The sequence below is a fragment of the Sceloporus occidentalis genome, unplaced genomic scaffold, assembly GCF_023333645.1.
Source record: "Sceloporus occidentalis isolate IW3139 unplaced genomic scaffold, rSceOcc1.0.p SCAF_1, whole genome shotgun sequence".
Classification (NCBI taxonomy): domain Eukaryota; kingdom Metazoa; phylum Chordata; class Lepidosauria; order Squamata; family Phrynosomatidae; genus Sceloporus; species Sceloporus occidentalis.
Genome location: NW_028316981.1, coordinates 135883506 through 135898746, shown reverse-complemented (window position 1 = coordinate 135898746; position 15241 = coordinate 135883506). Strand labels below are relative to the sequence as shown.

The 15241-nt window shown below is 38.0% G+C and overlaps 1 protein-coding gene across 11 annotated transcripts in view; it reads left to right on the top strand.

Annotated features, from left to right (window-relative positions):
- The window catches only part of SPAG9 (sperm associated antigen 9), a 128585-nt gene that overhangs the window by 71538 nt on the left and 41806 nt on the right, over window positions 1–15241 (top strand). For all 11 annotated transcript variants that reach the window (XR_016282287.1, XM_089537487.1, XM_089537468.1 and 8 more), the window contains 7 exons: window positions 2415–2471; window positions 3985–4158; window positions 6115–6244; window positions 9434–9529; window positions 9885–10052; window positions 11024–11195; window positions 12577–12804. Coding sequence is in view for 10 of the 11 variants with exons in the window: in XM_089537487.1 (XP_089393613.1) it covers window positions 2415–2471; window positions 3985–4158; window positions 6115–6244; window positions 9434–9529; window positions 9885–10052; window positions 11024–11195; window positions 12577–12804 (1025 nt within the window). In the remaining variant the exon portion in view is untranslated. The remainder of the gene's footprint in view (window positions 1–2414; window positions 2472–3984; window positions 4159–6114; window positions 6245–9433; window positions 9530–9884; window positions 10053–11023; window positions 11196–12576; window positions 12805–15241) is intronic.

The following is a 15241-nucleotide window of genomic DNA, read 5'->3' as shown; positions in this document are numbered from 1 at the left end:
TATTAAGTTCCAAAAGACATTTTTGGTAATCTAGAGAGTGGCATCTCTTGGATCTTAAACTAATAACACAAGATCCTTTTATCTGTTTGGCTTTCTAAAGTTGGAACAGAGGTTTCGAGATGAATCATAGCAGTTAGAGTGTCCCTAGGAAGTCCAAGTAATGCCCATAAAAAAATAATTCTGGGGCATTTCCAGACCTGGACCTTAAGTATGCCTAGATCTCTGCCCCATAAAGGATTTGTGCCAGAGTTTTAGCTTTAAAGACCATTAGAGCAGGGCTTACTAAATTGCCTCCCTTATTAACAGCAAAGCTCAAGGTTGCTTAAACTGAACTATGAGCTTGGATTTTAATGTTTGTCATATGCTGTTTCCAGGAGGCTGATTCAGAAAAAAAACACCCAGATATTTAAAGGTTTTTTTATTATATGTTCATCTAAATGCCAGGAGTGTGTTTTGGGGTGCCTACCAAACACCACAACCTGAGTTTTATTATAGTTTACTGTCAGGACATTTTTTTACAGTATGATGAAAATCTGGCAAGCAAACGTCCTAATCCCACCTGGGTCCTGGATAAGAGAATAATATCATCAGCATATATTAACAGAGAATGCTTTTGATCCAAAATAGTAACTGGGGCATACTCTAAGCCCTCTAACTCCTTGACAATATCATTAATTTAAAAATTAAATTAAAAGGGGGCTAAAATACAGCCTTGTTTGACACCAATATAGATATTTATTTTTGGGGAAAGATGGCCATCCAAATCAACTTTGACCTGTATCTAGGTGTTAGTATGTAAGGCCCTAATTAGATATAATAAGTGGGGATCGATATCTGCCTTCTCTAACTTTTGCCACAACAGGTCCCTAGGGATTGAGTCAAAGGCTGACTTTAGGTCAATGAAGCAAACATAAAGCTTTTGCTTCATGTTTTGAGTATATTTACAGATCAAGAAATTTAATACAAAACACAAATCAATAGTAGATTTCCCCTTTTGAAAACCAGCTTGGACTCCGGATATTAAATTATGTCTCTCAGACCAATCTTCTAAGCGTTCCAATAGAGGAGATATTCAGAAGAGTAATTGGCAGGATTTTTTTTATCTCCCTTTTTATGTATGGGAGTGATAATACTTGATCTCCATTCCTCAGGGATATGTCCTGATTTATTTATATATGTAAACAACTTGACCAAAATAGGTGCCCAATAATCTGATTTTACATTAAATAATTCCATGGGAATCATGTCTTCCCTGGGAGCTTTATTCATAGATTGTTTGGACAATTTTTTTAACCTGTTCAGAGGTAACTTCTGGACATTCTGGAAAAGCAGCAATTTGGGGAAGATATGGATGGGAATATGGAGTTAGTTTGCAGCTATACATGTTTACAAAATATTCCTCCCATACATTACTTTGAATTACTGCTTCTAAAGAATGGTCTATCATTCTGGTTGTTCGTGCGATAATATGCCAGAATTTTTGTGATTCCTTTTGTGTAGCGGTGTGACCCAGTTCTTTCCATTGAGATATATAATAGTTATGTCTCTTTTCCTTCAGTAGCATTTTATAGTCACTCCTCAACCGAGCAATATAAAGGTGTATTTGCATATCTTCCTTGTTGGCCTTTAGTTTTAGAACCCTCAGTGCTTTTTGTCTTACAACATTCCTCATCAAACCAAGTTTTGCCCTATTTATATTTTTTATAATATCAATCTTGTCTAAAGGCAGATGTTGTGTTGCTTTTACTCTGATCACTCCCTTCAGCAGTAGGCAAAGAATGGCTGAAAACTAAATGCCAGCATGCTTTGCAGTGAAAGTGGGTTAAAAATAGTAAATACAAATTTTAGAAGGTTTTAACTTTTTCTGTGTCTCACCACACCCTGCCATATATGCTTTTGCATCCCTTAAATAAGCGAACATTCCCTCTCTCTCTCTCTCTCTCTCTCTCTCTCTCTCTCTCTCTCTCTCTCTCTCTCTCTGTGTGTGTGTGTGTTTTAAAAAATGTTAATTATTCCGCCTCTCTGAAGGAAGATTTTATGCCTCATTACATTATTATCTTCTTGCACCTTTTGCTTTTTACAGGAGATGTAATTGAATTAGAAGTAGAAATAAATGTATCTGAGTACTGGTTTAGCTAAATAAACATCCATCTTCATTTATGAAGTGTAGTGATGTACAACTCTGTTATAATCTCAGGTCTCTCGGAATGCATATTTTGGAAAATAAAGTATTACTGGAGCCTTATTTATACAATACATATCCTTCCCCCTCTAAAAATCTTCCTTGTACGCATAGGGTGGTGGCTTGCAATCAGATATGAATCTTCCTTTGGAAAAAAAAAGTGCAGTGCAGAGTATTCTATGTCATCTGTTATCTTGTTGCTCTACTAATCAGTGCTTATGTTTTCCTTTAGGGCATCAAGAGAAAATCCAGCCATGCAAGAGAAGAAGCGGTCAAGCCTTTGGCAGTTGTAAGTATTGAAATGTAATTAGGTGCTTGTGTTTTTTATTTCTTTGGTAGCAAAAGAACTAATAACCATAAGCCTCCTTTTCTTTTTGCTATCTAGTATGCCAGCTGGGTAAGATACATCTTAAAGACAAATTGTATCGTAAGCTGCATCTTGCAATATTTATATACTTGGCAGATAAATGTAATTGCCTTAATCTATTTGTACCTTTTTTTAAAAAATAGGACCGAGAATCCTGATACAGTAATTCAGAGCTTTGTGTAGTAGTTAAAATAAACTGAAATTTCAGTAGGATTTGGTGTGGCTTGCATGTGTTTTCAGTTTACCAAAGCTTTTCATCTGAAAACTTATGAAGTGCTAATTTAATTTTAGTGTTCTGATAATTACTAAGTGTGAGAATATGATAAATTACTAAAATTGTACACTAGTGATTTTTGAATGGCCTTTTATCTCTGGAGCTTTTATAACTTGGCTATGACCAATATAAGAATATATTGGTCTTTGTTTAGCTGATGAAAGTAGATTGGACTACTACATTTGGGGTTAACCTGCTAAGTTACAAACTCACTAAGGTTCAGACGTCCAAAGGATTGTGTTTCTCTTCATAGATTTATTGCTGCTCACATTCTGAACCTAAGCTAGCTGTATTGTTCACTTTTTCTTTCTGCTGCGGGGGAATTGAATATAATGGGTTACTGATCCTCCATACCTGGTCTAGTTGATAAAATCGAGTGAGCCTGCATATATATGATGTCACTTGAATTGATATAAGCAAACTACGTCTGTAATGAGAATTACTATTTTTGCAGAAAAGGGCAGTATTATCCCTGTATTATAAATGAGGCACAGAGTATGTCTTGCCTGGAGAGTCCCAGTAAGTCCTATGACATCAGTGACTTACAGTATATACTGCATGCCTTTAAGCACCATGGTGCACCGACCTGGATGTTTATCAAAGTGTGTGCACTGCTGGAGACTTGAAAAAAAATCAATATATTATGAATTGGTTACATTGCTATGGACCCTGAATCAAAGATTTGGGTTCTCTAAATTATGAAAGCATTAACGACTTGAATGATAGAAATTTGCTCTATGTCTAAGCAATTTTGAAAAGTGTTTTCTAAACTTGGTGCTAAGATATACTTTCTAGGGGCTAGCATCTTTTAAGTACCATCCCTGTATCTATAGAGAAAACTGTTTCCATTTTAAATATCTTATTTTAGATACCTGGCTGTTCTTTATCCCATTTATATAAATGTCCATTCTCCCTATTCTCTTAGTTTTAGAAGTGCATGCAGTAGTCTTAATGAGTGTTATAAAGATATCCCAGTGTTCTGAGAAAATAACTCTGCTGGACAGTTTAGGGCTGCTGTGTTTGGGCCCATTCTTTTCCTGCTACTCATCCTTCTTTATTGTTTTGGCTAGATGTGTGGCTTGCCATATTTGCATATGAAACTTTGAAAGCCAAATTAAGCATTCTTATGTACTCATATGATTCTTTTTTATTTGTTTCTAGTTTTAGCAGGTTATTCAGCTCATCAGGCAACACTGCTAAAAAGCCAGAGCCACCAGTTAATGTTAAGTACAATGCACCAACCTCACACATTACTCCATCAGTCAAGAAAAGAAGCAGCACTTTGTCTCAGCTACCAAGTGACAAATCGAAAGCATTTGATTTCCTCAGTGAAGAGTAAGCTTCCTTTTGCTAGTAAAATAAAACTACAAGCACATTGTTGTAATATTAATCATGTCAGCAGTGCCAGTGTGTAGATTGATAGAATGTAATAGTATAAATACCAAAATAATCTCCAGATTAATCCGTTTTTGTAAAAAAAAGTATCAAAATAGAGTATTATGGTTAGATGTCAGCTGCTACATTTTCCTGACTTCAACAGGTTTCCTATGTAGTTAATGAATATGGCAAGTATAATTCCTATGTGCCCAGGTTTTTGAATACTTTACATACTCATGTATATGTCTAAAAATGTAGGTAAAAAAATTACCCCAAAAACCTGAGTTGACTTATTCATAGCTCAATGTAAGTTGAGCTTTTATTTTCAAAAGAGGAATGATCCCTGCTCATCAAACTTTTAGTGTGAGCACAAAAAGTTATGCCTGCTGGAATTTTGAAAGTTCTTTGGCACTGTTTTCTTTTGCTTTGTCCTTCAGATCCTTTGCTATATGCCCCTAAATTTTACCCTTTACCTATCTATGGACCATATCAAAATCCGTAATTTTGGCTCCAAAACTTGCCCTCAACTTACTAGGTTGACTTACAGTCAAGTATGTATCGTATAAGAGCAATGTCCTTCTCCCTTCACAATGCTAGTGCAAAATGTTCATATCATCCATGCTAAAGCAAAGAGCAAGCATGCTATGCAGTCTGAGTGTGGGATTAGACTCTGGGAGACCAGGGTTCAAATCCCCACTTGGCTATAGAAACCCACTGGGTGACCTTGGGGAAGTCACACTCTCTCAAACTCAGAGGAAAGCAATGGCAAACCCCTACTGAACAAATCCTGTCAAGAAAATCCCATGTTAGGTTCTATTTAGGGTCACCTTAAGTTGGAAATGTCTTGAAGGCATACAACAACAAACAAGCAAAAAGTATAATGCTTTGTATTGTGCTACTTGATTCTGGTTTTATTTCTGTTCAAAAGTACTTGAGAACAGTTCTGCACAATGTTACTTCCCTCCCACTTTGACATTTTCCCCATTCATAAGACATACTTTGCATATTTAGATCACAATGAATCAGGGTGCTGGATTTTGTGAAAAGTGCAGTGCAGCCTTACATACCCCGGTCATTTGTAATTGCAGAATTATGTGTGATTTAAATGTTGATGTAATTTTAGTGAATATTTGTAGGTGCAGCTTGTGGTGTTTTAAAAGAACAAAGCTCTTTTCCACTCCCTATGCAACCACAGAGAGCCAGCGTGGCATAGGGTTTTGAGCATTGTACTGTGACTCTGGAGACCTGGGTTTGAGTCCCTGCTGAGCCAAGAAACGCAGTGGGTGATCTTGGGCAAGTCACACACTCTCAGCCTTAGAGGAAAGCAACAGCAAAAACCCCTCTTAAAAAACTTGCCACAAAAACGCTGTACATCAAAAACGACTTGAAGGCGCATAACAACAACAACAATGCAACCACTTTCCTTCTCTTTCTGAAATATTTTCAAATGATTTTTATATATATATATATATATATATATATATATTCATATTTTTAAGAGATTGTGAATCCCTTTCAGATGCCCCCAAATTTTTATTGTCTTCTGCTTATTTCTCCTAATGAGATCTCAGTATTCAAAATTGAGAAGGTGACTGGACAGAGTCTGAGTTGCTCTGGGACACTTAAAACAGAATTGATTGTAAGCAACACTTTGAGCTGTTCTTGGAAATGAGTGCTGATATAATGTATTTCCAGTGGTCTGAACTCTGTGTGCAGCTGTGATGGAAGCCACTGCAGTTTTGAAAGGCAACCCCATGCAGAGAGCACGGCAGTATTTAATGTTTAGATAACATAAGATGAATCATCAATGTCATTGTCACATATCTATAATCTTTGAAAAATTATATTTGAAAAAATATGAACTTAAAGGAAATAGAATGACTTAGGATATAAATTTCTTTTTCTTCTGCCCAGGTCTGAGGCCAGCCTTGCCTCACGCAGAGAACAGAAGAGAGAACAATACCGCCAAGTGAAAGCACATGTTCAAAAGGAAGATGGCAGAGTACAAGCTTTTGGCTGGAGTCTTCCTCAGAAATATAAGCAGGTATCATGGTTGAATAGCTGAATGTGCTATTAATGTGCTTCAGACATTAATCCCCTAGTAAAGAAGAGAGGCACTCAGACTTTTATTTTATTATTCAACATGGGGCTCTTTTGTGGAAAATATAGCTAAAGACATGTGTTGGTATTGGTTTGACCACAAATAGTATTATGCAAATCATTGTGCAGACTAATACACTAATCAGGGGTTACAAGGGATTTTAAACTGTTAAACTGAACAACACACTAACATTATTTTCTTAGTGCTGATATAGGTGGTATTGCACATTTCAATGACACATGGCAAAGAGTTGAAAATACTTGCAAAATGGTAATCTTTGCAGCTGTCATATTTACTTTAAACACAAAATCTGGAAATATTCAGAACTGAGGTCAGGTATTCATATCTTGTTTATGAAATCCAGCATATTTCCCTATTTAAACACAAATGCTGCTGTTCAGAAAAAGCTAGCAATAAAAGGTCATGAGTTGAATGAGTAGGAGGAATGGAATGGTTGCATGTAAAGAGTTCTTTATAATGGAATCTTCTTGCTGCATGCACATTTTTGAAGTTTAAAAAAACGATGTGCTACCCTGTATACTTGGTATGCAAAATATTTTGAGAGCTAATCAAAAGAACCAAGCGGATGATAGTGTATATATTCTGAATGGTGTTTCTGTATTTGCTGCAGTGAAAGCTTATTATTGGCTAGTCTAGTGTGATAGGCATTTTACAACAAAACATTGACTATGTGGATCTACGATTCTCTCAGTGTTGAGCTGCTCAGCAGTGGCATTCTGCTCCTGCTGCAAGATCCCTTAGACTGAGATGTGTTTGTGGCAAACTGTTTTATGCGGTACAAGGCATAGGTACTTTGGTATTTCGATGCAAAGTAAATAATTTGCTCTCTTCCAGTGGTGCAACAAGGATAAACCTTGTGCCAAGTTTGAGGGCTCCACAGTCTGAAATGGTCACCCGTAGTGTGGCAAGTGATACAACCTGCAGCAAACAGGCCTTATTTATATCAGTAGCTGGCCTGGTGTGCATATGCTGGAGCTCACTGGGGCTGTTACTGGTTGCTTACAGCATCCTGGTTGCTAATTAGGGTTACAAATAATCATCATCTTATTTTTACTATAAATATGGATTTGACCTTTCCTGGTAGTTACTTAAGTAAATGTGTTTAGTATTTGAGTAGAAGGAACAAATTCCATTTTATTCCTCTAAACTTGATTTTTCTTACTTTAAAATGCATGTTCAGAGTATTTCTTTTTATCCGAGTTATCAGCATTTGTTTTTATCAGATTTTCTTTGTTCTAGAAAGTGAGACAGGGCATAAGGGTCTAAAATTATATAGCTTGTATTTATAGAGGTGTCAGCTGTAATGGTGTCTTGGCCTCTATTTCAGCCTTGCCCACCATAATTTGGTTTAGATTTAGATTTTAGTACTAAACTTAGTTCAGGAAGACGTCTCCCCAATTCCATCCTGTGTCTGAGTTTGTGGCAAAATATTAAGACTGAGGCAGGGGGATGAGGAGAAATAAATAAAACAGCAATGGGAGGGGGAAAATCCGTCCCTCCCTCCCTCCCTCCCTCCCTCCCTCCCTCCCTCCCTCTTTTCCTCCACTTTATTTATAATTTGGCTCTTCCCCAAGACTGAGAAATTAAAATGATTACAATATAATTAAAAACATACAATAAATTAATATTAAAATAAAATAAACCATGAGCCATATTAAAACAATTTAAAAACTTCACTTTAAAAAAAATAAAAAACAATGACAACAGTACAATTTAAAACAAAACATCACAGTCTTAGCAGTTAGTTTTTTTAAAAAAACCAATTGTTCTAAAAGCCTGTCTGAATAAAAAAAAATTGCCTGTCAACAGAAAGACAACAAAGAAGGGCCATTCTAAGTCTCCACTGAGAAGGCTCTCTCTTGTGTTCTCACCAACCATAGATGTGGTGATAGTGGGACTGAGATAGTGGGACTGCCTGTCCTGTGGCTCTCAGGATCCAGGCAGACTGATAGGAGGAAATCAGTCTGTCAGATAATCTGGATCTATGCTAAACTAGGCTATATAGGACATAACCAGCTGTTTGAGTTGTGTCTGGAAACAGACCAGCAGCCAGTATGTTTCCTGTCTCCAATTAATCAATGAGGACAAACTACAGTGGGCCCTTGATATCTGCTGAGGTTTGGTCCCAGGACCCCCCTCGATACCAAAATCCATGGATGTTCCAAGTCCAGTTAAAGACAATGAATAGTAAAACAATGTCCCTTACATAAAATGGCAAAATCAAGGTTGCTTTTTGGAATTTATATAATTTTTTAATATTTTGAAGCTTTGGGTGCTTGAAGCTGTGGATAAAGAATCCATGGATATAGAGGGCCCAACTGCACAGGGAAGATGGTGCTAGAAAATTTGGATTGAGTATCAGCCATTATTGAGTATCAGCCATTAGATTAGTTAAATTTGGTTTGGATTCCTCTGTCACAATACACCAGAAGGAACATTTCTGATAATAAACATTGAATGCTTTGTTCAAGATGAAGGGGCATTGGATGGTGGAATACACGCATGCTTTTCCCTGTTAGAGTGGAGTAAAATCATTGGGACTGTGGGGAGAGGGAAGGTTATAGTGAATGCTCTTCTCACAAAGGCAAAAATGTCTGATCTGCATAGTCTATTATAGGCTTTGAGGTGGCATATTAATGAGAAAGGCTGACACAGCTGTTGATGTAGTAAAAGGAAGTGTTATGTGGTGTTGGAGGCAGGATGGAAAGGAACTAATGAGGACAGTGCATATAAATGATTTTATGTGATGGTTATAGGTCTTGAGTGTTCTTCCCCCATGCAGTTCATGCCAAACTTGCTTGGAATAGCGATATAATTTAAGTCAGAATAAGGACAGGATACATTACTTAACTTAAGAAAGTACATATTTGCTTTGAGGTATAAGGACAAGATCAGGGCAGAAGAATATTTTTTCTTCAGGCAATCCTTGATGGATAGCATAGTCAGTTCTGGTCTGACTTTAGTAAAAAGAAAAGCCACTTTTAGTGATAGCACTCTTAAACATGTAATCTTTAGTAGTGCCCATGGAGGCTGAACAAGCCCTCAAGGTAGTATTTGTAGGCTTTATGCGGAAAACCAGTGTCCAGTATCTTGTTCTCTCCCACTTTTTAGGCTGTAAATGGTGGTGGTCAGGGTGATAACAAAATGAAGAATTTACCTGTGCCTGTTTACCTGAGACCACTTGATGAGAAGGATACATCTATGAAGGTACACATGTTTTCCTTTTTCAATCCCTTCCTTTAAAAAAATAATCTGTTTGTGTATATGGGAGTACTAAGGTAATGAATTTCAAATCCATCCTCAACATGTGAGCAATTTACACTTTCTTTATAGGAATATAATTCAGTTCTGAGTGATTCTAGTATACTTTCACACGTTGGGTTTTCGTAAAACACTTTTAAGGATTTTTGAACCTTAAATGTTGATATTGTTTTTCTTTCTTTAAAAGCCAGTATGTGACTGACGGCTATCAAACTTTCCCATTATGTCTTATGTCTTCTTCCTAAGAGGCAATGCCATGATGTTCACCAAACCTTTTATGAAACTCTCTTGTTGTTTTAAGCTATGGTGTGCTGTAGGGGTGAACTTATCAGGAGGGAAGACAAGAGATGGAGGTTCAGTTGTTGGTGCCAGTGTGTTCTACAATGATGTAGCAACTGTAGATACGGAGAGCAACAAACAGAGAAGTGCATCTCAGAGTAGTTTGGACAGATTAGATCAAGAGCTCAAGGTAAGGACAGAAATAAAATGAAAAGTATGGACCATTTCTGAAAGCCTATTAACACTTCAAGCAAATGGTAGACACCAATATTGTGTTCAGAATTTTAAAACTAAAAAGATTTTACTTCATGACCATGAATTTAAACAAGAATGAGTATTTAGTATGATGTAGTGGATCCTGGATCTTCAATAAATCTGAATAGCGTGATGTTCTAACATAGTGATTCCCCAACTCTGGTCTTCCAGTTGTTATGGATGTCAGCTTCACCATTGGCCAAGATGGCTCAAGCTTCTGGGAGCTGAGGTCCAAAACACCTGGAAGACCAGTGTTTGGGAATCACTGTTTTAATACAAAATGTGATGTATTTGTATCCAGATTGGCTCAGACACAATTAGCACCAATTCTCCACCTTCTCCCCTGAAATTTATAGCTCCCCTTTAACTTACTTTTGAATGCCATAATTAGCTTGCTGAGGAATTTTGACTATTCAGTTAAAAGGTAAGGAAGCAATATTACTGTGCCTTCAAACCCCCCCCCCCCCCCAAAATAAACAGGTTCAATAGCTAGCTGTCACTTGGTTTACAGAAGTGTTTAAAGATGTACATGACAATTTACTGTGGCAAATTTACATATGTTACATTATACTAAAGTGCACCCATTGTTAGATCTTAACACTATTTCATATATAAACTTACTCGGTGACTAATTTGTTCACTTGCTTTCACAACATCTTGTTGCATTGAGTTGGTCCTGTCAACTGTATGTGAAAAACCTGTTTGTAGCACTTATCCAGTAATTTGATTGTGTGTATGTTTCTGAATAGTTTCAGTTTCAATCTGGATCTATAACACATTCATCTGGCAATTTAGTTGATCATACAGTACTTGTAAAATGGAGGCATATATAGCATGTTTTAGATTTGTACTGTTTGTTCTGTAGTTGTAAAATTGCATTGATTGGTTTTGTTTTTTTTTGTACAGGACCAGCAGAAAGAGCTGAAAAATCAGGAAGAACTGTCAAGCCTTGTTTGGATCTGTACTAGTACCCATTCAGCTACAAAAGTTATCATTGTAGATGCTAACCAGCCAGGAAACATCCTAGACAGTTTCATTGTTTGCAATTCTCATGTACTGTGTATAGCTAGTGTGCCAGGTAAGAGGTGCAGAGAAACAATTGTTAGAGTTAACACACAGGCTTTATTTTCACTGTTTTGGAAATGCTGGAGAATCCCACCTTCTTTTTTTATTCAAGTAGCCAGTGAGCCATTTCAAGCAGCCATAATATTGAGATGGTCAGCTAGCGTATCCCTTGCCCAGTTCAAGTTCTACTTCATGGTCCTACATTTAACATGCTTGAAAAGTGCTGGCTGAATTTTTAGAAAGAGGCATCTGTTGTTAAAACCGAAAAGAGAGCATAGACACTGAGATTATCTTTATTCCATTCACATCCTTTAGTGATATTAACATTCTCACCTGTGGCAGCAGTGGAAAAAGTGTGGCCCTCCAGATATTATTGGACTACAACTCCCATCAGCCCTAACTAGTATAGCCAGTGGTGAGGAGTGATGTGAGTTGCAATCCAACAACATGTGGAGAACTACATGTTGACCTCCTCTAATTTGTGGATATGATTCTCTGTGCACAATGTGGCTGAAACCTAAATTCAAGAAACAAAACTCCAACATTGCTCACAGCAGTGTCATCACCAATTTCACACTTGAATCCTTTGCTGTCAAAGATACTGACTTTACAATGCAATCCTATAGGTATCCACTCTGAGGTAATACCCATTGAGTAGGCATGGGAGAATTTCATTTAGGTTACATTTTTATAAGAACCTCACCAAACTAATGCATCTGCACTAATATATAAGCCAAATCATAGTTGATCCTTTTACATTAGCACTTCTCAGAATTTTGTACTGCAATTATTTCAGCCAAAAAGTACAAAACCTTTTCTATTGACAAATGCAAAAGCACGTATGTTAGTGCAAATGTGCAAAACAGTATATATTAATTAAAATGCAAACAAGTTTCCAGGTTGAATTTTAAAGTGATGTAGAACTTGGATGGAATGTACTGAAAGTTGGCAAAATGAGAAACAGAGCAACTACAATTGATAGTCTCATCTATTCCCAACATGGACTTAAGTGGGACTTGCACACTTAGTGTGGAATTGGATTACAGTTTTCGCTACATTAACTCATTATATTGTCTTTGTTATAATAGAAGTAAACTTAAATGAGTAAATGTTAGGAGCCTTTGTGTCTGTATAAGAATTGGTTGCTTTGCACTTTTATATTACAGCAACCAGATTTGCCTGATCTTTTCTTAACATACAGTTTTCAGGTTGCTTCTTTAGCATTCCACTGATATGCATCCTAGAGGAAATAAAACCCTGGTTCCAATTACAAATCTTGTTTGTCTCACATACTGTAAATTGCAAGTTATGTGCAATAATCCATACCTCTAAAAGAACATTGAATTGTTTAATTACATTCACATTTCCGTAGGTAATCCATTATTTTCTTTCAGGAGCTCGGGAAACTGACTATCCTACAGGAGAAGAAGGGTCACAAGAAACAGATTCGGGTGTGGTGGACAAGTCATCCTTGTGTAGCAGTATGAATAGCAACAGTTCAGTAGAAACGGACAGTCTGTTAGGAGGAATCACAGTAGTTGGTTGTACTGCAGAAGGTATTATGGGGCATTCTGCTACTCCTAGTGCGAATGGTGCCCCTCCCGAGGCAAATAAACAACCAGGTAGGAAAATATTGACTGCTTTATTAAAAAATGTTGCTTGATGTAACCTAGAAAACTGTTGAGGCATGAGTGATACAACATTCAGTATGGATCTATATTAAATACTGGTTATTGTTCTCAGTTATTTAGGTTTTTTTCATGCTTCATGTTATGATTTGAGATGTGACATATACATATCAATAAAGCAATGTACTAAAACCATCTGTTGGTCCCAACTGGGTAGACCTGCTGAATGGAATTTGTTAAGTCAGCACTTACAGTGTGTGTCTCACGTTGATTATCCCTACTCTGTGTGGGATTAAAAAGGATATTTAGTCTATTATAAATCCACGGTAATTCCACACACAGCTTCACTACAGTTGGAAAATAGCTCAGTCATAAAGACATGGATGTGTCTTGCCTGGCTGACAGAGTACATTTAATGAACAACAGAATGCATATCAGAGGGAAGGGAGTTCCATAACTGAAAGGCCATGATAAAGAAGGTTCTTTCATGCACCATACTTTCCCACAAAATTCTGACGATGGCAGTTTAGGTAACAGTCTCTTCTGCTGATCTTAGGACCCAGGTTTGTCTATAAGGTAGGAGGTACTCTTTCACATATTTAGAAACCAAGTAATTTATGACTATATGTGTGTGTGTGTGTGTGTGTGTTTGTTGAAGCCATCATCCCTCATCAGGGTTCAATAAAACAGGCAACAAAAGAACATCAAATAGCAAGTGACAATTATGCAATGCCTGGGAACGCTTCTCTGAACAGGATGGTCTTCAACGCCGTTTTGAAGCTGGTTAAAGAAGTGATGGCTCTTGCTCGCGGGGGAAGAAGGTTCCAGGAGTGAGGGGCAGCGAGTGAAAAGGGGCGAATCCGAGTCTAATGCTAGGAGCCTCCAGGGGCACAAGAGGCTTCCCATGTCAATTTATGCTGAACACAGTAGAAGGAATTCTGGAAAGACAGTCCTAAACACAGTCCTCCTGCTGCTTTGACCATAGTTATTTCTCCACATATGAATAGGTTTTAGGTTTTATTTTTCTCAGAACTATGATTAATCTTACGTGTGGTTAAGAAAATCAAGCTAGGACATTAAGCTATGGTTTGACTTGTTTCCATAAACTGTAGTTAAGACTAACTCAGGATTGCTCAGGTTTGGAGGTACCTATAAACCTTGGCTAGTTTTAGCAATTGCAGTAGCAGCAATAGCAAGTACATTTCTATACCACTTATCAGTGCACTTAAGCACTCCCTAAGAGGTTTACAAAGTGTAAGCTAATTGCCTCCAACATTCTGGGTACTTATTTTAGCGACCTCGGAAGGATGTAAGCCTGAGTTGAGCTTGAGCCGTTATGCTGCTATGGAACTCTCAACCTTATGGTTTGTGAGTGAGTAGCTACAGTACAGGCATTTAACCACTGCGCCACCAGGGCTCTGTTAAAATGGAAGCAAGTTGTGGCTATACTGGAGATACATGCCTCCCAAATGTACACCTAATGCTAAACTGTAACTCAGTGTCCCTTCCAAACACAACCTGTTTGTCTAGGATAAAAGCTTGTACTTCTCAAATGACACTCTTCTATAAATATTGTTGGAGTTAATTGTCACAGATATGCAGCATTTCAATGAGATGATGAAATCCAAAGAGGAAACCAGCTTTTATTAGTAAATAACAGTAAGTGAACTAAAAGACTATGAGTGTCTTTTCTCCTAAAGGCATAGAAGTATATTGGGTAAAACAGTGTAGAAAGTTAAAATAAACTCAGGCTGTGATCTTAAATACTTTAAGGGTAGCATAAACACACATTAACTTAGTTATATTGGATCCCACAGTTGTACAACAGGTGTCACAGCCTTGAGCTCACCAGTTGCATAGCAGTTCAATGACTCCTCACTTATTAAGTAAAAAATAAGAGAAGAGGGCTATGTGTATGTTTATGAAATAGCCGGTTGCACTGTGGATGGCATTTATATAATGCCTGAAAAAATGCAGTAATTTGCACTTTTTTATATTAACATAGGTCCGTTACAAACGCGCCTAAAAGTGCGCGCTCTGTGTGTGCTAGGGTTAGAAAGGGGTGTCCTTTTTGGATGCCCCCAACCCTAGCAGGCGCGGAGCGCGCACAAAATGGCGGCGGCCGTTCCACATGGCCGCTGCCATTACGACATCATGACCGCGCCGCCTCTATACGGGGTGGCGCGGACATGACGTCGTCACGCCACGCCAGGGCGCATAGTGCGCCCCTTCCCTGGCCACAAAAGGAGCTCCGAAACGGAGCTCCTTTTGCCGTTTGCGTCGCTGGGCGCAGCCTTCAGACGGCTGCGCCCAGCGACGCAGAGGAGAAAGGGGCCAAGTGGCCCCTTTCTCCTCCTCCCTGCCACCGCGGGGTGTCCTTGGGGCTTGAAGCCCCAAGGACACCCCTTTCCAGGCTGCGGGGAAGGGGCCT